We start from the raw sequence: 27071 nt of genomic DNA, 5'->3' as shown, positions 1-27071 counted from the left end.
GAAAGTGGCTCTGTATATACTGTTCCTTAATAGGTACAGGGTGTACAGAGTCCACAGTCCCCCAGGGTTTGACAGAGGTTAAAGTTAGGTATAACCTTACTCTCTAAAGTGGTAGCTTGGTCGCGCAGTAAGGCAGTACCAGAGGACAGTGTAAAGCATTTGTTGTACACACTCAGTCAGCAAATTGTTTCACACACTCAATAACTGAACTCTAGGCCAATGGTTTATATATAAAAAAAAATATATGCTTGTTTTATTTTAGAACCAACACTTGGAATTAAAATATACTTTCTCAACAGTAGATGTTTTATATAAATACTTTTGCAATATGCAATTGACTTTTGTAAACAGTTACAAGTGGTTGCAATAGGCAACTCTATTTTAAACACAAGCATGCATTGACCTCAATGGAAATTTCAAGTTATTTGCAACAGATTACTTTCAGGATTACTTTTGGAATTCCAGGACTGGATCCTAGATTTAGTCCTGGGTCAGTACTTGGAATCAAGTGATGAAAGTCGACTTAATGTGATTTTTAAACAATATTTAGCTATTTTAAAAGTTGACACTTAGAAAATATTTCAAAGAAAACAGTCAAAGATTCCCTATGGAAGAAAATTCAAGTTGCAGGTACAGTATGTTCTCGTTACTTTTGTAATATAGTACTGGGTGCCTAGACTCAGTACTGGGACCTTTATCCAAAACAGGTAAGTAATTACGTTTTCAGATATACGATTTTTGAAGAATATTTAAAGATTGCAGAAATCGACACTTAGAAGAAATTTCACAGAAAAACAGTCAATGGTTTCCTATGGAAGAAAATTGAGTTAAGGGTAAGTACAGTTGTAAGTAGTTTTCAGAGTCAGTGCTGGACACCAATATCCAGCACTGGGAGCTCACCTAAGAGCAGGTGAGTAAATTCGTTTTTGTCACTCGGCTGATTTTTGGTGAATATTTGAAGATTTGAAAAGTCCACACTTAGAAGAAATTTCAGGAAAAAGCCAGTCAATGTTACCCTATGAGGAAAATAGAGTTTGTGGTTTAAGGGTAAGTACTCGACTGGCAGAGTTGAGGTTCTGGGCACAGACTCGGGGGGGGGGGGGGGGGGGGGGGGGCCAGGTGCAGAGAGAGTTAGGCCCAATGTTATCCTATGAGGGATAGGGGGGGCCTTGTTGGGTGGCTGCTGACTGGCAAGCCACGCTGCTGTGGGAGCTGGGCTCCTGGTCACTTACTCAGGGCAAGTGGGGAAGTAGGTAGGAGTAAAGTTTTCACTGCCAGGCCCACTCGGGCGGCTGGGTGCAGAGCGCTTTTGAGCCTTTGGGCGCTCAATGGATTTCAATGGGAAATCTCCGGTTAGGAAAAAGACTGCAAGCTCGGGGACGAGGACTCTTCAGGTGCCACCACCACTTCGAGAGGTAAGTTGGGTAGTTGGAGGATAGGTAGGTACCCCGGGATTGGGCACAGGGGGCCGTGGGGCGCCGCGTGCAGGGGTGCCGCGTGCAGGGGTGCCTTTAGGTGTCGGGAAATCTTACCCTCTGTTGATCGCGGTTGGGGGGGGCACCTGGTTCTGAGGCTGCAGGCTTCTTCAGGAGTGTCGAGGGAGGTCCTTGGGTGCCGGACTCGGGGTCACAGTTGCCGTGGGGGTTGTCCTCAGGGTCTTTGTTCACTCCGGCACTGGCCAGGCTCGGCTGGTGCAGAGTGTGCTGGGTTCGTGGTTCTGGGCTGCTGCCAGGGGTTAGAGATAGGTTTCGAGTAGAGCCTCTACTCATGGGAGTCCCAGGGGCTTAGAGCCAAAAGGTAGCCAGGTCCTCCGGGGTTGGTGAGGTTGCTAGGCACAAGAGATGCCGGGCTGGAGCAGGATCAGGTTCGAGGGTCGACAGGCCGGTAGGGCTGGGGCCAAAGCAGTTGGTGTCTTCCTCTTTTCAGCAGCTGCAGGGCAGGTCTTCTTTCTTCTTGCTCTTCGTAGTTTGGAATCTGGGGAAGGAAGGTTCAGGGTGCCCCTAAATACTAGATTTAGGGGCGTTACAGGTAGGTGAAGGGCAGGGACCAATGGGTCCCCGTCCTGGGGTGGGTACACCCCCTATCCTGCCTCTCTCCTGTGGGAGGGGGCAGTAGCCTAGTCCTGATAGGGTAGGGCTCCCCATCTTGAAGATGGCGAGAGCCCGGAGATGTGCTTCACCTCGCCTCCCCCACCTGAGGGGTGGGGTTGGCAGGCTGGCACATCCCCTGTCCTTATTTGGGGTTTCCGGCCAAAGTTTCCCGCCAGAGTGGGGGGTTGCAGGGGACTGGGGAAGCTCACAGAGGCGGCATGCCTTTGAAGCTTCCCCCTGCCCATCCTGGGGGAGGAGATTTAGCACCTCGCCCAGGATGTGCATTGTTGCAGGACCAGGAGAGCAGGGGCTCTTCACCCAGGGGTCCAGCAACATGTCTGCTGGGTGGCAGCCTAGGCAGCCTCAGAGCAGACGTGGATTTGTAGGTTAGGTTCGAGGGGGCACCTCTAAGATGCCCTCTGGGGTGCTGGGTACATTAAATCCCACACTGGCAGCAGTGTGGGTTTAATGTGCTGAGAAGTTTGATACCAAACTTCCCAGTCTTTAGTGTTGCCATTATGGTGCTGTGGAGCTCGTGTTTGACGAGCTCCCAGCACCATGTACTCTTTAAATGGCAGCACTGCACTTACAGGGCTCAGGAATGGACCTGGGCACTGTAGGGGCACAGGGCTCTTGCTCCTGTGCCCACACCATTGGCATAAGGCACCCAGCTAGAAGGATGACTGATTTATGCCATGGCAGTGTATGTGATGGGCATGGCACACAGGGATGTGTGCCATGTCGACTTTGTTTTTGTCTTGCACCCAAACACTCAGCCTGCAAAGGCAGTGTGTGTGTGTGTAAGGGTACAGGGCCTCTAAGAGTGGTACAAGGAGTGCTGCAGCTCTTGGAGGCCTTCCTGGGTCACAAAGCCCTGGGTACTTAGGGTACCATTTACCAGGGGCTGACATGTGGCCAAGGTTTGCCAATTTGGGTTTGGTTTATTTTAGGGAAGGAACATAGGCCCTGGGCACCTGATTGGCAGGAGTCCAGGGCACACTCAGTCAAAGTACATTCAGCAATTCAGCAAAAAGTGGGGGCATACCATGCAAGAAAGATGGCACTTTCTCACACCTACGAAGGGCGACAAAAGTAAACGCACAGCAGAGGAGACTGCAGAGAAGAACTGACTTGGCCCCAGCCCTACCGGCCTGTCTGCAGTTTCCAGAGATCCTGCGCTAAGAGTCTCCTTGTGTAAGAAAGTGGCTCTGTATATAATGCACCAAAGTAAGGTTCAGTGTGCACAGAGTCAACAGTCACCAGAGGTTTGGCAAAAGTTAAAGTTAGATATAACCTTACTCTCAAGTGGTAGCTTGGTCGGGCAGCAAGGCAGTATCAGAGGACAGTGTAAAGCATTTGTTGCACACACTCAGTCAGCAAATGGTCTCACACACTCAAGAACTGAACTCTAGGCCAAATGTTTTGTATATAAAAATATATTTTTATTTTAGAACCACAAGTAGGTATCGCAATACTTTCTCAGAATGAAATGCTCTAGTTGAATACTTTCAATAAGCAATAGATTTTTAAATGCAATAGTTACAGTTGTTGCAATAGGTAACACAAGTTAAACACAATTACTTTGCATAGGTTTTTCTTACTCAGAGCTGGATTCTGGATTCAGCCCTGGTGCATTTCCTGTAAACAGTTGAAAGAAATAGTTTTTGTTACACAGGCGATTTTTAAGGAATATTTGTATGTTTCACAAATCGAAACTGAGAAGATATTCTGGCAAAAACCAGGCAATGTTATCCTATGGAGGAAAGTTTGGTTATTGGAAAATCACAGTTGTAATTGCTTTGTAGGGTCAGTGTTGGGCACAAAGATCCAGTACTGGGATCTCTCCTGATAACAGGTGAGTCATTTAGTTTTCGTTGATCGGGTGATTTTTAGTGAATATTTAAAAGTTTCAAAACTCGACACTCAGAAGAAATTCCAAGTGAAAACCAGTCAATGTTATCCTATTGAGAAAAATTGAATTATTGGCTTTCAGGTAAGTACTCGACTGGCAGAGTTAAGGTTTTGGGGTTAGACTCGGGGGTCTCCCAGGGTCAGGTAGGTCCAGTTGTTACACCCTCAGCGGCACAGGGGCAGCCGTGTGCAGAGCGTAGGGCCAATGTTATCCTATGGCGGGCAGGGGGCCTTTGGTTAGTGGCTGCTAGCAGGTAGGCAACGTGGCTGTGGGAGCTGAGCTCCTGGTCACTTACACATGGCAAGTGGAGAAGTAGAATAGGACAGATGCTGCACTTCCAGGGGCACTCGGGTGGCTGGGTGCAGCGTGCTTTTAGGCCGTCGGGCGCCCAATGTATTTCAATGGAAAAGCTGCGCAAGATGAACAAAGGCTGCAAGCTCTGGGACGGAGATTCTTCAGGTGCGACCACCACTTCGAGAGGTAATTTGGGAAGCTGTAGGTTAGGTAGGCACCCAGGAGCTGGGCACATGGGGCCGCCGGGTGCAGGGGTCTTTTGGCGTCGGGAAATCTTACCCTTTGCTGGTCATAGTTGGGGGGTCCCTGGAGTTGAGGCTGCAGGCGTCATCAGGAGCATTGAGGAGGGTCCTTGGGTGCTGGATTCTTGATCACAGTTGCCGGGGGGACGTCCTTGTGGTCTTTGTTCACTCCAGCACAGGCCAGGCTCGGCGGGTGCAGTGTGCGCTGGATTTGCGGTTCCTGGCTGGCACCAGGGGTTGTTGCTTGTTTTAGCAGAACCACTGCTCGTGGGAGTCCCAGTCTTTAGATGAGCAAGGCAGTCAGGTCCTCCGGGGTTTTCAAGGTTGCTGACCACTGGAGACGCCGGGGTTTAGCAGGCGCAGGTTCGAGGGTCGACAGGCCGGTAGGGCTGGGGCCAAGTCAGTTGGTGTCGTCCTCTTGTTAGCCGCTGCACAGCAGGTCTTTCTTCTTGTTCTTATTCTTGTTTCGAGTTCGGGATCTGAGGAAGGAAGGTTCAGGGTGCCCCTAAATACTGAATTTAGGGGCGTTACAGGTAGGGAAAGTTCAGGGACCAATGGGTCCCTTTCCTGGGGTGAGTACACTCCCTATCCTGCCACTCTCCAGTGGGAGGGGGCAGGAGCCTAGTCCTGATTGGGTAGGGCTCCCCATCTTCAAGATAGCGAGAGCCCGGAGCCCTGCTTCGCCTCGCCTCCCCCACCTGAGGGGTGGGGTTGGCAGAGGCTGGCACACCCCCTTTTCTCCCTTGGGTTTTCCCGACAGTCTTCCCGCCAGAGTGGGGGTCAGAGGTGGTGGGGACCAGTTGCTGAGTACAACAAGTGGTCTGGGGAGGCTCACAAAGGCAGCATGCCTTTGAAGCTTCCCCTGCCCATCCTGGGGGAGGTGGCTTGGCACCTCGCCCCAGGATGTGCATTGCTACAGGCCCATGAGAGCGGCTTTCTCACTTCCCAGGGGGCCAGCAACCTGTCTGCTGGGTGGCAGCCTATGCAGCCTCCAAGTCAGGACACGGGTTGTTGGTTAATTTCAGGGGGCAACTCTAAGCTGCCCTCTGTTGTGAATTTTACATTAAATCCCACACTGGCATCAGTGTGGGTTTAATGTGCTGAGAAGTTTATTTTTTATTTTTATTGCTTATAAATTTAATAATAGAACCATCACAAAAAGTTATAGCTTCATGTTCACATTAACACAGACTGCATAGCAGCAAGTCGACAGTGTATCATGCAATTTCAGAGTGATAATGTAACACAAAGGCCCCTGAAAGCATATAAACAGTAAATTATCTTCATACAGTATGTCATCAGTCAGTAGTTTTAGTTAACATATATACAGTGAATGGGCTCCAGATGTCACGTGTTCTTGAAGCACTGGGCAGTTCTTCTGCATAACAGGTAAATTGATCGCGACAATAGGCTAAATCTCGTAACCTGTGTGCTAGTTTGGGCACAGGCCGACCATCCCAATGAAGTGAGATCCTATGCTTTGCCAGTTGCAACGCTATAGCTGCCAGCTTTCGCTGAGCACTCTTAAGATGAAGTACATATCCTAACAAACAAACTTTCATCATACATTCTACCGACTTGCCAACCATTTCCGTTACAGCCACCGTGACTTGCCCCCAGTAATCTGCCACTTTTAGGCAACTCCATGCCAAATGTTGAAAATCTGCATTATCAGTACCACATCTTTTAGAGCAGTGGGAGTCACACAAGCCATATTTATAGAGTAGTGCTGGTGTGTGGTACATTTGGTGTAAATATTTTTAATGTACAAGTCTGAGATTCCCGTTTGCTGCGAATTGACCTGTTAGTTTAATACATACCTCCCACTCTTGTTCCATCAGCGGCTGTGGTAGAATAGCATTCCATTTTTCAAAGGAATTCACCCCAATAGCCGCTTCATCACTTTGAGAGGCAGTATACAAGCGAGAGACTAATTTGTTCGGAGTTTGTGTGGTGTATATAGAAGTTGAAGAGCCCCCAGAACTGGTGGTTCATCAGGAAAGCTCGGGTAGAGTTTCCGGATGGCTGCTCTCAGTCTACTATATATCAATGTCAACATAATAGGACCCTCGCTGTCCCCCACAAAGTCTTGTAGAGGAATTCCCTTTCCATAGTGATATATATCTCCCATTGTGTGCACTCCAGCCCTATGCATAGCTTTTAGGGATCCTGCTTCACCCGTTACCGATAGTTCCATATGATTGCTGGTGCATATAATGGTAATTTTCTAGCGCGCTTCCCCAATTCATACCAGGCACGAGAGGTACACTGTACCGTGTCCACTTCGTCTTTTTCAAACACAGTTGTTTTGTTAACTATCATCGCTTTAAGGGGGATGGGGTGTACCGCCCTCGCTTCCACTGCAACATGTGGTGTAAATGGTGGAGCATTTTGCCAATAGAAAGCATATTGCGCTTGTGCACATAAATAGTATAGATGCATATCAGGCACTGTAAACCTGCATATCTCGTATGGAAGCGTCAATGTCTCCCATTTAACTCTCGGTTTTGCGGCCCCACACCAATGTGATCAATAATGCGCGTAATGTAGTAAAAAATTGCTGTTTCAGTTGAATGGGTATTGTGACAAACAAATATAAAAACTTCGGCAAAACCACCATTTTAATCAAGGCCACCCTATCAGCAAACGTTAATGGCAAACGAATCCATCCAGAGACTTGCTCCTCATGCCGAGAAATGGCGGTGCCATAATTGGCGCGAATAATGACCTGTGGGTCTTTGTGCATCCAAACCCCCAAGTACTTTACCGGGTCGAAGCACCATTCTAATGGGTACCCAATTTCAACCTGTGTAGTACAATCTGTCAGCGATATTGCTACTGATTTATTCCAGTTTATGGCAAGGCCCGAATGCCATTCAAAACGTATTTATTCCCCAATGAGTTGTTCCAAGTACACCCCGGTTTCCGTACATATAGTACCATGTCCTCTGCATACATGGATACCACCAGGGGACGCTGTAGGAAGCGCAGTGCTGCTGCTGCATGCTGCTGTCTCAATATACAGGCCAGCGGCTCGAACACTCACGCAAGACGCAGAGGCAACCGGGGGCAGCCCTGCCTCGTGCCACGGCAAATTGGAATCGAATCAGACGTCTGCCCATTAATACGCACTCGAGCCACCGGGTCCGTATATAATAACCTGATCCAATTGGTGAAGATATACGGAACACCCATACGATGTAATACTGCAAACATGGATTGCCAGGCTATAGAATCCAATGCCTTCGCAGCATCCAGTAACACCGCCTCTGCGGGCAGCTTAGGCTCCAGGAGGTGCATCACTGCAAACAGCGTTCTTAACTTGTGCACCGTAGAGCGGGCAGGGATAAACCCCGACTGATCTGGCAATATGACTGGTAGCAATAGTCTCAACCGGGCTGCAAGCACTTTCACCAAAGTCTTGACATCTGAATTCATTAAGGACAGCGGCCTATAGGAGTCACACTGATTAGACGCTTTTCCTGGTTTCAGCAATGCTATAATTAAGGCCTCTCAAAGTGTGTTCGGGAGCCTCTGCTGTTCGTAGGCTCCCTCAAGCATACCCTGCAAATAGGGCACTAAGATATCAATATATTCTTTATAAAACTCTGCAGGGAGTCAGTCTGTTCCTGTAGCCTTGCCATTAGGCAGTGCAATAATATCACGTACCTTGTCAACCGTTAACGGGTGCATCATAAAGTCTTGTTGCCGTTTTGAAAGCCAAACCAAGGCTATATCCTCTAAATAGTGCGTTATGTCATTGTCGTCCGCAGTTTGCCTACTACTATACATTGTTTTATAGTGTTGCACAAACAATGCCAATATACCTGCAGCATCACAATGGGTGTTGCCTCCCATTTCTATTGACTGCACCATACAATGCCGTGCCCATGGTTCCATGATTTTACTAGTCAAGGCTCGACCTGGCCTGCCGCCCTCTCCATAGTATCTGGCTTTCCAGCGCCTCGACATGTCTCACCTCCTGATCCACCAGCTCATTATTCTCCGTTATCTTTAATCTTATGGAAGCCAGTGTGCCAGTGTCCGCTGTACTTTCATACTGTCGCTCTAGGAGCAGTAGTTCCTGTTCTATCCGGTTCATGGAGCCCCGCAATGACTTAAGCACCCCAGCCTACAATCCTATGCACGCTCCTCGAATTGTTACTTTAAATGCTTCCCATATTGTGCCCAGGCTCTGCACCAATCCAACAATGTTCGAGGCATATGAGCTGCAGATTATACACTGTGCATAGATCGCCATCTGGTGTTGGGCCCGGATGTTTGCAGTTTGTTTTTCCTCTTGGAAAGTCTTTGGAAGTCACGAGTTCGGTGACTCCTCCCTTGGTTCGTATTGCGCATGGGCTTCGGCTCCATCCTCAGATTGTTTTTTTCCGCCATCGGGCTCGGATGTAATACTTCGCGCTCCGGTTCCGAACTTTCCTAGTTCACAGATTGACGCAAAATCCTCGCTCATCGAGCTCCTTCAGGTAATAAATCATCTTAATCCCCTTCTCTTCGGCACTTCTTCGATTCCGGTCGTCGACGGTGGCCTTCGGGCCTATTCCGGCTCCGGTCTCGGCTGATGGAAAGAACTCCTTTCAAGAAGTGCTCTCGATGTGGGTCCAAGTTTCCCCACACCGATCTCCACGAGGTGTGCAACCTCTGCCTCTCCCCTGAACACGAGGCTCGAGACTGTCCTGCCTGCAAGTCTTTTCGCTCTAAAAAGACTATTCGAGATCGACGGGCTAGACGCAACATGGCGCACTCCTCGACCTCCGCTCCAGTCGACATCTTCGGGGACGATGTCGAAGCTCCGGGACAGCAGAACATCGAAGAAGAGGACGACGACCTCGTCAGTGCTTCTGAGGCCGACTACTCCGATGTGGAGGACATCACCCGGGCGCAGAGGGTCGTGAGTACAATACCCCCTCCCACGCCGATACCCAAAAAGGCTTCGGTCACACCTTCGCCTTCGGGCCTAGGCAAGACCAAGGATACTGCTTCTCACACCCCGCCTTCGGGCCCGGTAAAGAAGCCTGTTAAGCCTTCCGGCAGCTCGGGCTCGAGCCAGCCTACCACCGGTACCGAAAACACTCTTCGGCTCCGAAGAAAAGATCGGCCTCCATCTCCACACCGAACCCAGTACCAAAGCCTTCGGTGTCGAAACCTGCCCTTTCGGTGCCGACCAAACATCACAAGGCCCTCTGCATCGACACTCCCGTGCCGAAGGCTTCTTTGTCACCGACCAAAAAATCGGAGGTCCCAAAGAAGCACGGCTCAGACAAGCCTAAAAAGCAGTCGGCCCCGAATACTTCGGCGCCGACCGAACAACCAGTGTCGCAAGAACTTTTTCACACCGGATCCTCTCCAAAAGACACTCACCAAGGATCCAAAAACTGGACACTTGACATTGTCTACAAAAAAGACACTTTGACAAATCAGCTCCACCTCCAAAGAGGAAAGACACTGCTACCTCCCCTTTCAGAGTGCCTTCCCCTCCTCCACTTCCTCCACCCTCCCCACCTCCTCCCTCTCCACCCCCGCCTACTCGTTCCCCAACCTTGTCTCCTGTCCCAGACGATTTAGGAGACCCATATTATGATCCAGCAGATGTGCCACAAGACCCCACCCCTACTGGATCTCCAGACCCATGGGACGACTATAATAATCCGGACATCCCAGATGTCCCACAGGATGACCTTTACCCATCTAGGCCATCCCCACCTCAAGATTCCTTAGGTTTTCACCACCAATTACAAAGGGCGGCACACTACCACGGGTGGAGTTACATACTGACCCAGTGGAGGAAGATTTTCTCCTAGACACCTTTGACAACGCACATAGGTCTATACTGCCATCCTACCTATGTTAAAGGGAGTGATTAAACATGCACCGGAGGTCTTCAAAGACCCAGTCAGGGCCAGGGTCTTAAACCCCCGTATAGAGAAAAAATACAAAGCCGCCCCCACAGACCCTTCATACATTAAAGGCCCTGCACCATTGGATTCCCTAGTGGTATCTACAGCTAGGAAGCGCTCAAATTCTCAGGCGTCAGGCGAAGCACCACCACCTGACAAAGAGTCCAAGCTCCTAGACGCGTCAGGGAAGCGCACTGCGTCACAAGCCGCCAACATATGGCATATCGCCAACACGCAAGCGCTATTGGCCAGATACGACAGGGCGCATTATGACGAGTTAGAGGCCATCATCCACCATCTCCCTGAAAAATACAAAAACAGGGCCAATGAATTGATCCAAGAGGGAAAAGTAATAACTAACACCTCTATTCGCGGTGCCCTAGATGCAGCAGATACAGCCTCCAGGGCCATAAACACCAGTGTCCTTCTCCCTCGCCATGCCTGGCTCAGAGTTTCAGGTTTTAAACCTGAGGTACAAGCCTCTATATTGAACCACCCATTCGACCAAGATCATCTGTTTGGCCCAAAAGTTGATGAAGCCCTCAAAGATGAAAAAAGATACTGACACGGCAAAATTCATGGGAGTCCTACAGTCACACACCCCTAGGCGCTCCTTTCGCCGCTCTTCCTTTCGAGGCACGGGCAGAGGCTACTCCTCAGAAAGTGCATCCACGTCCTACAAATCCCCTCCTCAATCTACCTTCACAAAAGGTTATCAAAGAGGTGGATACAGAGGCAATAATAATAAGGGCAGAGGCAAAACAAATACCGCCCGCTCTGCCACACCTACTACCCAATGACTTTCCCCCGCTCCCTCCAGACCATTCCACTCCGGTCGGGGGCAGAATACAACATTTCCTTCACGTCTGGGAGACAATCACCTCAGACAGATGGGTGACACAAATTATTCAGTCAGGGTATTGCCTAGAACTAACATCTACCCCCCCAAACATTCCACCCAGGCACCGCCCTATGTCTCAAGAACATACTGCGCTACTAAAGCAGGAGGTGATCTCCCTCCTGCAAAAAGGAGCCATAGAGCAGGTCCCCATAAATCAACAAAATGTAGGGGTCTACTCCCTGTACTTTCTGATTCCAAAGGCAGACGAGACTCTACGACCTATCCTAGATCTCAGACCTCTAAACACTTACATACACTCAGACCTTTTTCACATGGTAACCCTTCAACAGGTTTTTCCGCTCCTCTCCCAAAACTATTTTCTCACCACTCTGGACTTGAAAGACGCATACTTTCACATCCCAGTACACCAGTCTCACAGAAAGTACCTCAGGTTTGTGGTGGACGGGCAACACTACCAGTTCAAGGTGCTCCTGTTCGGGGTAACAACAGCACCAAGGGTATTCACCAAGTGCCTAGCAGTAGTGGCTGCACACCTCAGAAGACAGCACATTCACGTCTTCCCGTATCTGGACGACTGGCTAATAAAAGCCACGTCCTACAAACAATGCGTGCAACATACCGCCGCTACAGTCCAACTACTCCACCAGCTAGGTTTCACGGTGAATCATCAAAAATCCCACCTGGTACCATCACACACAAAACAATACCTCGGTGCCACCATAGACACCTCAAAAGCCATAGCCTATCCCAATCCTGTCAGGATTGCAAAAATACAGGCTCTGCGTCAAAAATTCATATGTCCTCACTCTCTCCCAGCACGAGTGTTTATGCAACTGATAGGGATGATGGCTTCTTGCATCTTCATAGTGCCCCATGCAAGACTCCAGATGCGTCCACTCCAAGAGTGCTTAGTGCGCCAGTGGAACCAGGCCCAGGGACAACTGACAGATCGGGTGTTGTTAGACGGTCGCACCCATTGCTCTCTGCAGTGGTGGAACGCCACAAACCTTTCCAGAGGTCGACCGTTCCTGGACCCGGTCCCACAAATAATCCTAACAGACGCATCGCTCTCCGGCTGGGGAGCTCATCTGTTACATCTCTCAGCACAGGGCACATGGACGCCACAACAGAAGTTACTCCACATCAACCATCTGGAGTTACTGGCAATCTTCCTCGCCCTAAAATCCTTCCAGATGTAGATTTCAGGCAAGGCAGTCCTCATTCGCACAGACATGACTGCCATGTACTACATTCAGAAACAAGGGGGCACACACTCTCCACAGCTCTCTTAATTAGCACAGAGCATATGGAGATGGGCAATTCCACAAAAGATCTTTCTCCTGGCCCAACACGTTCCAGGAGTCCAAAACACCGTGGCAGATCTGCTCAGCAGGCAGACGCAGCAGATCCACGAGAGGGAACTTCACCCACAAGTTCTTCACCCGTTCTTTCAGAAGTGGGGGCATCCTCACATAGACCTATTCGCCACCCACGAAAACAAAAAATGCCCAAGCTTCGCCGCCAGATATCCACACCGATTGTCCACAGGCAATGCGATATGGATGAACTGGTCAAACATATTTGCATACGCTTTTCCACCTCTCCCACTAATTCCATTAGTGGTGCGAAAGCTACAACAGCATTCCCTAACACTGATCCTAGTAGCTCCAACATGGGCCAGACAACCGTGGTACACCACACTGCTGGAACTCTCAGTAGTACCACACCAAAAGCTACACCTCTCACCATGCCTCCTAACCCAGAACCATGGAGAGATCAGGCACCCGGACCCAGCTCAGCTCAACCTTGCGATCTGGCTCCTGAGGTCCTAGAATTCGGATACCTTAACCTTCCCCCTGATTGCATGAATATTATCAGGGAAGCTAGACGCCCTACTACTAGGGCATGCTATGCTGCAAAATGGAAAAGATTTGTTGTTTACTGCCACAACAACACAATCAATCCTTTAAATGTGTCCATACAGCACATCATATGTTACTTACTCCATCTACAAAGGTGTAACCTAGCATATACTTCCATTAGGTTACACCTCGCTGCAATTGCCGCTTACTTACAGAACAGGCAGCACCATCACGTTTCAGAGTGCCTGCCATCAAGGCCTTTATGGAAGGCCTCAAAAGAGTAATTCCACCCAGAGTGCCACCCTCACCTGTCTGGAACTTGAATATAGTTCTCACACGGTTAATGGGACCCCCTTTCGAACCATTACATAATTGTGAGCTCCAATTTCTCACATGGAAAACAGCTTTTCTAGTGGCCATCACTTCCGTCACGAGGGTTAGTGAAATACAAGCACTCACTATACAGGAACCTTTTCTCCAAATGCATCAGAACAAGGTTGTACTCCGCACCAACCCAAAATTTCTACCCAAAGTCATTTCTCCATTCCATCTAAACCAGTCGGTAGAATTACCAGTCTTTTTCTCACAACCTCAAACCGTTGCGGAAAGAGCTTTACACACACTGGATGTTAAGAGGGCTTTACTTTATTACATCCAACGGACACAACCTTTCAGGAAAACCAAACAGCTATGTTCTCTCCACCACATAAAGGCAACCCTATTTCTAAATCGGGGATAGCTAGGTGGATTGTAAAACGCATACAGATTTGCTACCACAAAGCAAAACGAACGCTATCTGTTCCCCCTAAAGCCCACTCTACAAGGAAGATAGGGGCTTCTATGGCTTTTCTAGGAAACATACCACTAGATGACATCTGCAAAGCAGCAACATGGTCAACACCGCACACTTTCACAAAACATTACTGTGTAGATGTGCAAACCAAGCAACAAGCTAGTGTGGGCCAGGCTGTATTAAAAACACTGTTCCAAACAACTACAACGGATGCCGGTGGTCACCGGTAGGGTTGGGTACTGCTATATAATCTATGCACAGTGTATAATCTGCAGCTCCTATGCCTCGAACGGAATATGCTACTTACCAGTATGCATCTGTTCTTGGCATGTAGAGCTGCAGATCTATACACGCCCACCCGCCTCCCCGGCTACCTGTATCCGTTCCAGTCTCATCTTATTTAGATACAACACACATGGGTTTCTTTACTGTTACTACTACGCTCCATCTTTCCCTGCTGGCGAAAAACAATCTGAGGATGGAGCCGAAGCCCATGCGCAATACGAACCAAGGGAGGAGTCACCGAACTCGTGACTTCCAAAGACTTTCCAAGAGGAAAAACAAACTGCAAACATCCGGGCCCAACACCAGATGGCGATCTATGCACAGTGTATAGATCTGCAGCTCTACATGCCAAGAACAGATGCATACTGGTAAGTAGCATATTCCTTTCGATGGCTTCCCGCACGCCTTCTCTGAAAACTTGATCCTGTAGTGCTGTGGACTGCAGTCTCCATTAAAATTGAGGCGGCGTGTACTCTGGTATGAGTAAAGTGATCGGACAAAGTGCGAGGTAAATGTGTAACCCCAGTAACCCATGTGCTAACCTCACTAGTAGTTAGCCAGTAAGCAAGGCGGGACCATGATTGATGGATATATGAGTAACATGTGCCCTCCCGCACCCCCGGGTGTCTCAGTCTCCAAACATCTGTGAGAAGCAGATTATGCATGCCATCCCTAACAGCTTGCGCGTTTTTTTTAACTACAGATTCCGCATTAGTATGTCGATCTAGGGCTGGGTTTAAAACTACATTAAAATCACCCCCACAGATAATCGCAGCTGGGGGCAACCTATATAACTTACTCCACAGTGTCTCATAGAAGAGCGGGTCGTCTATATTTAGCCCATAAATATTAACTAAGGTCAACAGCCGCCCGCACAGTTTCCCCTGTACTATTGTATAGCGACCATTGTCATCAATGTCCTCATGCATACTAATAAACGGAATATTTTTTTTAATTAATAGTATAACTCCCCGAGCATACGAGGAGTAGGAGGCAGCCAAACGGAATCCAGCCCACTTAGTGGCGATCACTGCTGAAGCGTGCTTGGTAAGGTGAGTTTCTTGCAGCACCGCCACATGAATGTTGTGACGATCAAGGTATGCCAATACCTGCCTCGTTTTCTTAGGATTGTTAAGGCCTCGGACATTCCATTTTACCCAATTCTAATTAACCATCCCCAGTTGGTGGCATACCGATGTGACTACAGTGTATTTAGTTTGAACTCTGTATCTATGGTGGAGAGGTGTGGCTCACTGGTTAGAGGCGGCAGACCCGTAAGCAGAGAATCGGCCAGGGACCAGGGTTCAATTCCCGACGCGGCAGGGTCGTGGACCAGGGTCAAAAAAACGGACTCGATAATTCTCGCCTCGGTACCTACTCTAACCAGGAACACACTCTGAAACTCTGGGCATTAAGCTTGCCTCATCTCTACAACGGCCCCCCACAGACGCCGGGGATGCCTGGTTTCACCTTGGAGATACCCAGAAAGGGACCATCTCACAGGGATAGCCAGGACGGGTTCCCCAGCGGTCTATAGCGCCGGGACACTTCCGAGTAGCTGTGCGCTGAATAAATTAAAATAACATATCGCTGCATAGTAATGCATAACATCCCCAAGTCGTGCACTCTGTATAACACAATGAGATATCACAACCAATCCCTCTTCCCCCCCCCCCCCACCCCACCCACCCACCTCTGCATCCCAATTATGCTGAGGAATCCCATGAAACTTAACATTAAGAGAGACAACCACCCATCCCACTGCAAGTAGCTAGTCTGCTCACAGTATCTAATCCCAAGCAGTAATTGTGTGCGTTGTACCCTCATGGAGGACACCAGCTGCCCACCGACCCCCTTGTTGTAATAAGGGGTGTCGGGGCAAACCCGCAGCACATCCCAAAACAATAGACATGTACACAGTCCATCCAATAAGACCCCGTAAAAACAGATTGGCAACAGTCTATGCAATCCCTACATCAACATCCTCGGCGTTCTTAATACTACATTAAAATACACTGCCCAAACGCCCTTCTGGAACATTAGGCATCAACAGTTGTTACATCTTAGTAGACCATCAGCTGCACAAGAACATTTAAGATCAAAACGTCAACAGTTATGCAGCAGACCTACTTTACTCAGTGCGCTGCTCCTTGTATACATCGAATGAAGAAATTCGATGGGGCACCCCTATATCAAAATTATGGTAGTGATCTCCTCATATCTTTATTCTCAAACATAGTCCCTGTTCGGAGTATCACAGGACTGAACCCAGTGGTAATTCCTTACACTAGCCTCACAATACTACGAGGCCACTTAATCATACTAACAAAAATACACAAAACACAGCAGGCAGCCCATAAAAAAATAAGTCAGTGACAACAATACCATCCCAGCAAGGGTCACGGACTGGTCCATCAGTCTTCAGTGTCTGCTTCCTCTCCATCCCCTCTAGGTACATCACGCTTCTCCAGTTGGCTTTATAAACTGAATAGCGTCTTTTGGAGATGTGAAGATCCCGGGTTTGCTGCCGTGTTGGATTCTAAGGTGAGCCGGAAAAAGCATGGCATATTGTATTCCCAGTACTTGCAGTCTCTTCTTCACGTGGTGAAATTCACGTCTGGGTTGTTGCACCGCTGTCGTGAAGTCTGGATATATTGCAACCTCCATTCCCTGATACTTGGTTGTGCCCATTTCTCTGGCTAGCCGGAGTGCCACATCTATCGCGATAATTAAGTAGTTTGGAAATTATCGGGTGAGGGGTTGCCCCCGGGATCGGGCGTGGTGCAAGGGAGCGATGTGCTCTCTCCACTACCAGCATAGCGGAGAAATTCTCTGCACCCAACATGGTTTTAAGCATTTCCTCCACGTAGAGTTCCATTTTCCCAGTATTTGTGGACTCCGGCACCCCCGTAATGCGTAGATTACGCCGCGATCTAGCCTCTAAATCCTCGTTCTTCGCCTTTATCACCGCTAGGAGCCTTTCCATCTGTGAACAGGATTTAGTTATGGACTCTACCTTGTCCTCCGTGTTGTGGATCCGTTGTTCTGCCTCCGTTATACGCACACTATCCTTATCCAATTTTGTCGCCATGTTGTCCATACGGAGATTCAAGTTGTCAATTTTGATATCAGTCGTGGGCAGACTTTGCTGCATGGCCAGCATCATTCGCTCTAGTTTGCTGGTATTGCCAGTATCCATATCCTTCTGTGTCTGAAGCCGCCGGCGTATTCAATTTTTTAGGGCGTTTGGACTCAAAGGACAGTTTTGGCTGCAACTGCTTGTCCGGCTTGCCCATCTTCTTTCCGGTCGCACAACCTGCGCACCCAGCCGCAAATATGGGGAAGTTCAGCGCTACAACGGTGTCTCCTAGAAGCCAATGCCAGCCCCGGTCTCCATGCCCTGGTCTGAAAAGTCGGTCACCTCGACCAGCTGAAGCCAAGAAGTGTAGCTGTATCAGAGCCCCCGATACACTCTTATTTCAGTGCCTGGGCCACGACCACCGCACGGCGCCGATCACTGTAGCCACATACTGTTAACAAAATGTCCGACCTGCGATGTCGCGTGTTCCTCCTGATGTGAAACGCAACCAATGAGGACAAAGTTCCAAGGAGTAACTCCACTTGTCAACAGACACCATACATCATCCTCTCCACAGGGTCACTGTGCTGCACCTCCACTTCACAACCGCAATATGCAGCAGTTACAATTCCCCCATTCACGAGGCATCAGGCAAATAAAATGGCGGGCTCTCACATAGTAATGCGTTGTTAGTACACGGAGCTTCCAGGGGATCCCAGGGGCAGCACCAGAGCCCATAGGCTTCGTATCGGTGTGTGGCCCAATATACTGCCATCGCTTTCGTACTTCCCAGGCAAGGAACTCACACGCACAGATTGCACTTGAAGGATCGTTCGAGACGGGCGTCCTCCGTTTGCCGATTCACTGACTGCGGCAATCTGCGCCGGAGCCTAACAGCGGATAGCTTCGCTCCGAGCACAACCCGCCACACTGCGGCTGTTGCCTCACCGGTTTCTTTGTCCGATGCGATCTTCTGCCTCCGCCAGGCCACAGATTTACCGCTGGCAATACTGCACCTCAGGGACCGCGGTAGCTAGTGGTTCGCGGGCGCTGCCATCTTGTAGACAAGAAGCAAACAGCAGCTTACACTTCCAAAAACGCCGTCGGGAGGTCACCACAGTTGCATCACCGTGTTCAGCGTAGGTAGCGGGTCCGGATACAGCTGTGATTCAAGGGATGGCTGGGAGAAACTCAGGATAATGAACGGATAATGTCCCCGACCAGCAGAGCTGCACTACTGTGTGGCCATCTTGCTTCAAGCTCACTAGCGCCCCCAATGTGCTGAAAGTTTGATACCAAACTTCTCAGTATTCAGTGTAGCCATCAGGGTGCTGTGGCGTTCGTGATATCGACCTCCCAGCACCATATACTCTTAAATGGCAGCACTGCACTTAGTGCCCAGGAATGGACCTGGGTACTGTAGGGTACAGGGCTCATGCACCTGTACCCTCACCACTGGCATAGTGCACACAGCTAGAGGGGTGACTGAGGTATGCCAGGGCAGTGTGTTTGTGGGCATGGCACACAGGGATGTGTGCCATGTCGACTCTGTTTTGTTCTGTACCACGACACTCAGCCTGCAAAGTGTGTGTGTGTGTGTGTGTGTGTGTGTGTGTGTGTCTCTCCTCTAGGGGTGGCACCATAAGTGCTGCAGCCTTTAGGGGCCTTCTCTGGTCACAGTGCCCTGGGTACCTAGGGTACGATTTACCAGGGGCTGACATGAGGCCAGAGATGCTAATTGGGTTTAGGCTTCAATACAGTTTTAGGGAAGGAACACAGGCCCTGGGCACCTGATTGGCAGGAGCCCAGGGCACACTCGTTCAAAGCACTTCAGCAAAAAGTGGGGGCATACCATGCAAGAAAGATGGCACTTTCTCACAGGGGGATACCCACAAACAGATCGGTTTGCCACTGTAGACCATGCACAATGTCCAAACTTCGCCCTTCAGATTCCCACACCATCTATCCAAGGGCAGTGCACTATGGATGAATTGGTCAGACATATTTGCCTACACTTTTCACCCTCTTCCACTCCTTCCATTTATGGTTCGGAAACTCAGACAAACATCACTCACACTGATCTTGGTAGCTCCCACATGGGCCAGTCAACCGTGGTAAACCACCTTGTTAGAGCTCTCAGTAGTTCCATATCAAAAGCTACATCTCGCCTCCAGTCTCCTTACTCAGAACCATGGAGAAATCAAGCATCCAAATCCCAAGGAACTCAACTTAGCGATTTGGCTCCTGAAGTCCTAGAGTTTGGATATTTAAATTGGCCAACAAACTGACTATTCTGAAGGAAGCTGGAAAACCTACTACCAGAGCTTGCAATGCAGCAAAATGGAAACAATTTGTTGTTTTACCTCAATTACAAAATTCTTCCTCTAGATGCTTCTGTTCAGAACATTCTCTGACCTTCTAAACCTCCAGCAATGTGCGCGAGCTTCCACATCTATTTGGTTGCTCCTCTCAGCAGTAGCTGCATATTTGCAAAGCCGACAGCATTTGTCTTTGTTCTAAGTTCCTGTCATCAAAGCCTTTATGGAGGGCTTGAAGAGAGTTACACCACCAAGAGTTCCAAAGGCACCAGCGTGGAATCTTAATGTTGCACTCGCAAGACTTATGTGTCCACCCTTCGAACCACTACACAAGTGTCCTTTGCAGTTTCTCTCATGGAAAGTTGCATTTCTAATTGCAGTTGCTTCATTAAGAAGAGTTGGTGAGCTACAGGCATTAACCTTAGAAGAACTCTTCTTTCAACTCCATAAAGATGGGTTAGTTCTTAGCACCAGTCCCAGATTTTCCCCCAAAGTGGTTTCTGCTTTCCATATTAACCAATTAGTTGAGTTACTTGTTTTGTCCTCAACCTGATTCAGTAGCAGAACAAGCTCTTCACACTCTTGACGTCAGAAGAGCCTTATTGTATTATATTGAAAGAACAAAAGATTTTCGTAAAATAAAGCACCTGCTTGTTTCATTTACACCACCTCACAAAGGCAATCCTATTTCTAAATCTGGCATTTCAAGCTGGATTAAGTGCATTCAAACTTGCTACGCGGAAGCTAAAAACTTGATCTATACCCCCCCAGAGCGCATTCCACTCACAAAATAGGGGGCATCTATGGCCTTTTTATGTAACATTCCTATAGCTGACATTTGTAAAGCAGCAACATGGTCTACACCACACACATTTACCAAACACTATTGTGTGGATGTACTAGCATGCCAACAAGCCAATGTAGGGCAAGCAGTACTAAAAACATTTTTCCAGACAACTGCAACATCTACTGGTTAGCCACTGCTTTGGGAGAATACTGCTATATAGTCGGTGCATATTATGTGTATCTACAGCACACATGCCTCGAACGGATTGTTACTTACCCAGGAAGCATCTGTTCTTGGCATGTAGAGCTGTAGATTCACATGGCCCACCCTCCTCCACGGGCATCGGTTGTTGCAGTTCTCAATATTTTCATTATCTACGCATGGACATCTATATACTACACTTCCTAACTCCATGTCCACCCTCTTGCGGGAAAACAGTCCAACAATGGAGTCTATGCCCATGCGCACTATCTTCGAAAGGAGGAGTCACCTTACCTTGTGACTGGAAAGACTTCTTTGAAGAAAATCTTAAAAACATCCGGACCCAGCACTAGATGGCAGGAGTATGCAACGCATGTGAATCTACAGCTCTACGTGCCAAGAACAGATGCTTACTGGGTAAGTAACATAATCCTTATTCAGTATTTGTTCCCGTTCATCGATTCACTTGAACTCACTCTCCTCTCTATTAATGAGGCTACAGCATAGTTAAATAACTTAACTGTTGTATTTGTAAAGCGCACGATTACCCGTAGGTGTCCTGGCGCTGAATAACAGATGTTTGTTACCCAACTCAATGGTACTCATTTTGTCGACCTCGGATGAAAGGCTGAGTGGACCTGCCGGTATTTGAAACTGTGACCATGAGGTCGAACACAGGCCCCTGCAGTGGCTGCTTTAGCCCCCTGAGCCTCCAGACCCGGCTAGTTAATTTTCACGTGATGAAAATCCGGCAAGTTGAGCCTCTGAACAGGATTGTAGCCCTGAGCCCCTCCAGCTGATTTGCTAGACTTCATGTCATAATAAAGATCTGAGTGTTTATTGGGGTTTGTCCGCTAATTTTTAATGTTGATTGCTTATTTGGAATTGTTTTGCTAACATTTGCTACTGAGGATTTCCACTTGACATCAGTAGATACTACAAGCATATGAATCTATGAAAGATATCAATGTTGAAGAACAGTAGCTACAGGTAACTTTCTTCCGACCCCTCTAGGCTGACAGTAGAACAATGAATGTTGATGTTTAGTTATTTTGGTTCAGACATTAACCAGTTCTTTATGCATCAGCTGCTAGTGAGGCATTGTCTCATTGCCTATTGTGGTATGTTCAAATTCCCTGAATGTCAGACCACAGTTAACCATATTGCTTCTGCTTGCTAGCTGCCGATGCCCCGCTACAGTTCTGGTCAGCAACCTCTTCTGTTACAGCAGTCCATCCAGCTTCCACAAGGGCAAAGCTTGTCTGTCGGTGCACCACGTAGAATTATGCCCCCAGGATCACAGCCCTCTGTCATGACTGGCAGCAGAGAGGTAAAGCAAATGAATATTTCTACCATAAAACTGTTTACCTGCAGCGCCTTGTGATGTTTTAAAGCAAGTTTCCACCCTAGGCAGCTTCCTAAGCAGCATGCGTTGGAACAGATGAGTTTTCTTGCTAGGTATTGTCTCATATGAGTGTGGCACAAGGTAGAGGTGGGAGGAGGTATGCTCCAAAAGAAATGTTCTCTGGTTAATTTATAGAATGACTCACTGCATTGATTTGAAAATGTGTTAACTGTCTTCACATAATTGAGACAATTTATGTAATAGTATAGACTCGTACATTTCTCTTGGAGGTGTTTGGAGCTTATTCTATGCTTGCTTAGATTCTTAAAGCAAGGCTCATGTCCAAGGTTGTCCAGAATGGATCTCTTCTAGATTTACATGTTGTGCATCCTTGCACCATCTAGTGGTTGGGAGTTGACTAGCGGGGAGCTCAGCCCACTGCCTATGACAACAAAGATGAGCCCACAGTGGGGGGGTGTGGCCTGCTGTGCTGCGAGAGGGCCGCTCTGTGAGTGGGCTCCGCTGGCCGGGTAATAATCCTGCAACAATCCTTACAATTGGGGAGCAAAAGCAGTGTTCTAAACTCACCCGCGGAATGCAGCTGCTGCTGTGAGGTATCGATCGCCGTGACTCTGGTCCTGGTGCTTGGTGCCCTGCTGTGGGCGAGCCGGCACCGCGCGCTCCTCTTATGACTGAGCGGGCAAGCAGACATTGTAACTGAGCCCGCGGCGGCCGGAGCGGGCCACAGCTGGGGCAGAGGCAGAGCTAGGCCCTCTGATCGGCAGCCCTTGGGGACGTGTGTTGCTCGCGCCACAGATTAGTGTCGAATTGCCCGAGAGTCCTGCTTCACAATGCCCAGGCCCGGACGATGAGAAGCTTTGGCGGAGTGGAGGTGAGGTGACGCGGGAGGCGGTGGCGCTATCTTGTATTATACTGTGAGAGAGATCTCCCTGGTGTTTTGCTGGAGGCGTGCATCGGGACCGCGTCTGAGCACGGTCTACCCACAGGCAGAGGGAGTCACCTCCAACTTCAATCACTTTACTTCTCGGAGAGGACTGGGGCTGGCTGGGGCGCACGTACCATTCTGTCCCTGTGAGCCTGTGCTGGCCGTAGCGGCCGTTTTAGAATAGAAGGCCTAGTGGAGGACTACATGGTGGCACTGCCGCGCACGCACGGGATGTACTAGTAGGGAGCTTCGTGACCATTGCACTGGCACTGCTGTGACTTGTTTGGATTGTTGATCTCATAGCTGTAGTGCCTTTCTGGAGTGTGTATCAGACCCCACGGGAGCCCCAGTTGTTTGGCTGCGGTGCGGGCGGGCCGCCTGTCTGTCACTGTGGGCTGCAGTGGTGCGTTGTCCCCTGTGGGATTGAGATTCGCCAGAGGAAGAGGTGCAGAGGTGAGGAGGCTGTGGGTGTGCCGTCTTGTGAGAAAGTGGCTCTGTATATACTGTTCCCAAATAGGTACAGGGTGTACAGAGTCCACAGTCCCCAGAGGCTTGGCAGAGGCTAAAGTTAGATATAACCTTACTCTCTAAAGTGGTAGCTTGGTCGAGCAGTAAGGCAGTATCAGAGGACAGTGTAAAGCATTTGTTGTACACACTCAGTCAGCAAATGGTCTCACACACTCAAGAACTGAACTCTAGGCCAATGGTTTATATATAAAAATATATGCTTGTTTTATTTTAGAACCAACAATAGGATCAAAATATACTGTTCGAGGCATATGAGCTGCAGATCACACACTAAGGATAAGATCGCCATCTGGTGTTGGGCTCGGATGATTGCAGGTTGTTGTTGTCTTAGGAAGAAGTCTTTGGTCACGAGATAGGTGACTCCTCATCTGGACAACAGTGTGCATGGGCATCCACTCCATCCTCAGATTGTTTTTTTCCGCCATTGGGTTCGGATGAACTTTTTTCCGCTCCATCAGAAAACTTCTAGCAATCACAACCACTCTCAAATTTATAACTCTACGTCGAAATCCCATCGGACCGGATCCGGACGCGGCTGATGGAAAGGACACCCTTTAAAAAATGCCCCCAATGTGGAGCAAAGTTTCCTCATAGTGATCACCACGAGGTCTGTAATTTGTGCCTCTCACCAGACCACAACGAATCCAGCTGTCCAGCCTGTGCCCCATTCCGTTCGAAGAAAACTATCCGAGACCGAAGAGCTCGACGCCATATTGCCAAGCCGGTTCCGGAACCAGAGGACATCTTTGAACAGGATGTCCCTGACGACGACTCCGAAGATCTCCAGATCGTTTCCAAGGCCGACGATTCTGATCCGGGGCAGCCTGTGAGTACCAGCTTCCCTACCCCAACCCCACCAAAAAAGGCATTGGTCAAGACTCTGCCAGCTGGGCCCAGTCGCGATCCAAAATCATCTTCAGAAGCCCCGCCCCCGCGCCCGGCTCCGAAGAAAACGAAGCCTGCAGGTGGCTCGGGCTCGAGCAAACCTCATATTATTGTGCCTACAATACCCTCGGCACCGAAGCAGGCTCCGAGGCCGAAATCTCCATCGGCTCCGAAACGTCACTCGGCACCGACCTCTCCACCGGCACCGAAACTTTCTTCGGCGCCAAGGTCTCCGTCGGCACCGAAAGGCTCGTCGGCACCGAAAAATCCACTGGAACCGAAAAGTTCTTCGGTGCCAAAAAAAGTCCACAAAGAACCCACCGATCTCACAAAATCCAGATCTGAACCAAAAGAGTCGGCGCCAAAGCCACCTTCGGACACTGAGGAACTTTTTCGGCCAGATCCACAGCAAAAACGGATTTACATAAATCCTAAAACCGGACATGTCACAGCGGTGCCGTACAAGAAAAGGAAGCTGGACACAACACCTCCTCCAGCTCCTCCAAAGAAGGACTGTGCCACTTCACCCATACGTACTTCCTCTCCTACATTACCTCCTATCCCATCCCCCCCACCCCCACCGCCTTCACCTCTACCATCTCCTTCTCACACACCACCTCCACAGGATGATGATTTAGGGGGAGACCCGGATTTCTTTAATGATCCCACTGATCCTACTGATCCCTTTACACTCTCGGACACAGCACCAGTAGATGACTGGACTTACCCTATGCCTGATCCCACTCCATACCCCTCAAAACCCTCCCCTCCTGATGACCATATAGGGTTTGGTCAGCTTATAAACAGGGCGGCACTGTTTCACGGCGTCACCATGCACACCGACACACCTGAGGAAGATTTTCTCCTCGACACCTTCGAGCAGTCACAAAAGACCGTTCACATTCTACCCATGATTAAGGGAGTGATAAAGCACGCCACTGAGGTTTTTAAAGACCCTGTTAGGGCCAGGGTTCTCAACCCCCGGATCAAAAAAAATACAGACCGGCACCACAGGATCCTGCGTACATCAAAACGCAACTTCCCTTAGACTCTCTAGTCGTGCCAAATGCCAGAAAACGGGCGAACTCCCAAACAACCGGAGACACGCCGCCCCCAGACAAAGTCTAAACTCTGGCGTATTGCCAATACACAAGCCCTATTGGCTCGCTATGATAGGGCTCATTATGATCAACTAGAGGACCTTTTGCAACACCTGCCTGATCAATACAAATCACAGGCCAATGACCTCATCCAAGAGGGCAAACTAATATCAAATGCCTCCATCAAATGTGTATTAGACGCAGCGGACACCGCCTCTAGGGCAGTCAACACAAGCGTATTGCTTAGACGCCACGCATGGCTACGCATTTCCGGCTTTAAGCCGAAATTACAAACCTCCATTCTTGCTCAACCCATTAATCAGGAGCAACTATTCGGACCCGCAGTGGACACTGCATTAGAAAAAATGAAGAAAGATAATGAGACTGCCAAATCAATGGGAGCATTGCAGTCTACTCAACCCAGAGGCTCCTTTCGTCGCTCCTTTTATAGAGGGGCTTCCAAAAATGTGGGAACAGACACCTCTTCCACCTTCAAAACATCAGGTCAAACATCCCCTAACAGAGGATATTTTAGAGGAGGTTACAGGGGAAACAATACTAAAGGCCGAGGACGGGGCAACAACAACACCCGCACCTCTCCAGCCGCTAAACAGTGACTTACCACCACTCCCCCCAGACCATTCCACTCCGGTCGGGGGAAGACTTCAACAGTTCCTACCTGTCTGGAATTCCATCACAACAGACAGGTGGGTAAGACAAATTATCCAGTCTGGCTACTGCCTCGAACTCATAAACACCTCCCCCCAAACATACCACCCAAGCACCGTCCCATGACGTCTCACCACCTCACGCTCCTCAAACAGGAAATTCAGTCTTTGCTTCAAAAACACGCAATAGAACCTGTCCCACTACAACATCAGGGCACAGGAGTATATTCTCTATACTTCCTCATTCCCAAGAAGGACAAAACCTTAAGACCCATACTAGACCCAGACCAAATGCTTAGCAGTTGTGGCAGCATATCTCAGGAGACCACAAATCCATGTCTTCCCCCTATCTGGACGATTGGCTCATAAAAGCCAATACTCAGGAATGTCTAGCACAACAGTGGAACCAGGCCCACGGACAACTTACCGATCTGGTGTTGGTGGACAGCCGCTCACTTTGTTCACTGAAGTGGTGGAACACCATCAACCTGTCCAAAGGGCGGCCATTCTTAGAGCCTCTTCCACAAGTTGTGCTGACCACCGACGCATCTCACAGGGTGGGGAGCCCACCTCCTTCAACACATCACTCAGGGCAGGTGGACCACTCAACAAAACAGCTCCACATCAATCACCTAGAACTTCTGGCGGTGTTCCTAGCACTGAAATCCTTCCAAGTGCATCTAAAAAGCAGAACTGTCCTCATCCGCACGGACAACATGACCACAATGTATTACACACAGAAGCAGGGGGGACACATTCTCTACAACTGTCCCAACTTGCACAACAAATCTGGAGATGGGCAATTCCCCAAAACATCTACCTGCTAGCAGAACACCTCCCAGGGGTTCAGAACCAGGTGGCCGGCCGACCTAAGTCGCCACACACAGCAAATACACGAATGGGAATTACACCCCAAAGTCCTACTCCCATTCTTCCAAAAGTGGGACAACCAGACA

The 27071-nt window shown here is 49.1% G+C and overlaps 1 protein-coding gene across 6 annotated transcripts in view; it reads left to right on the top strand.

Moving 5' to 3' along the window:
• Window positions 1-27071, top strand: part of PRRC2B (proline rich coiled-coil 2B) — a 714633-nt gene that overhangs the window by 599830 nt on the left and 87732 nt on the right. For all 6 annotated transcript variants that reach the window (XM_085613949.1, XM_085613945.1, XM_085613947.1 and 3 more), the window contains one exon: window positions 21824-21973. In XM_085613949.1, coding sequence (XP_085470075.1) covers window positions 21824-21973 — 150 coding nt within the window. The remainder of the gene's footprint in view (window positions 1-21823; window positions 21974-27071) is intronic.

The sequence above is a fragment of the Triturus cristatus genome, chromosome 1_2 (assembly GCF_964204655.1).
Source record: "Triturus cristatus chromosome 1_2, aTriCri1.1, whole genome shotgun sequence".
Lineage (NCBI taxonomy): Eukaryota > Metazoa > Chordata > Amphibia > Caudata > Salamandridae > Triturus > Triturus cristatus.
The sequence above is the reverse complement of the archived record's forward strand: the minus strand, read 5'-3'. Positions and strand labels throughout refer to the sequence as shown.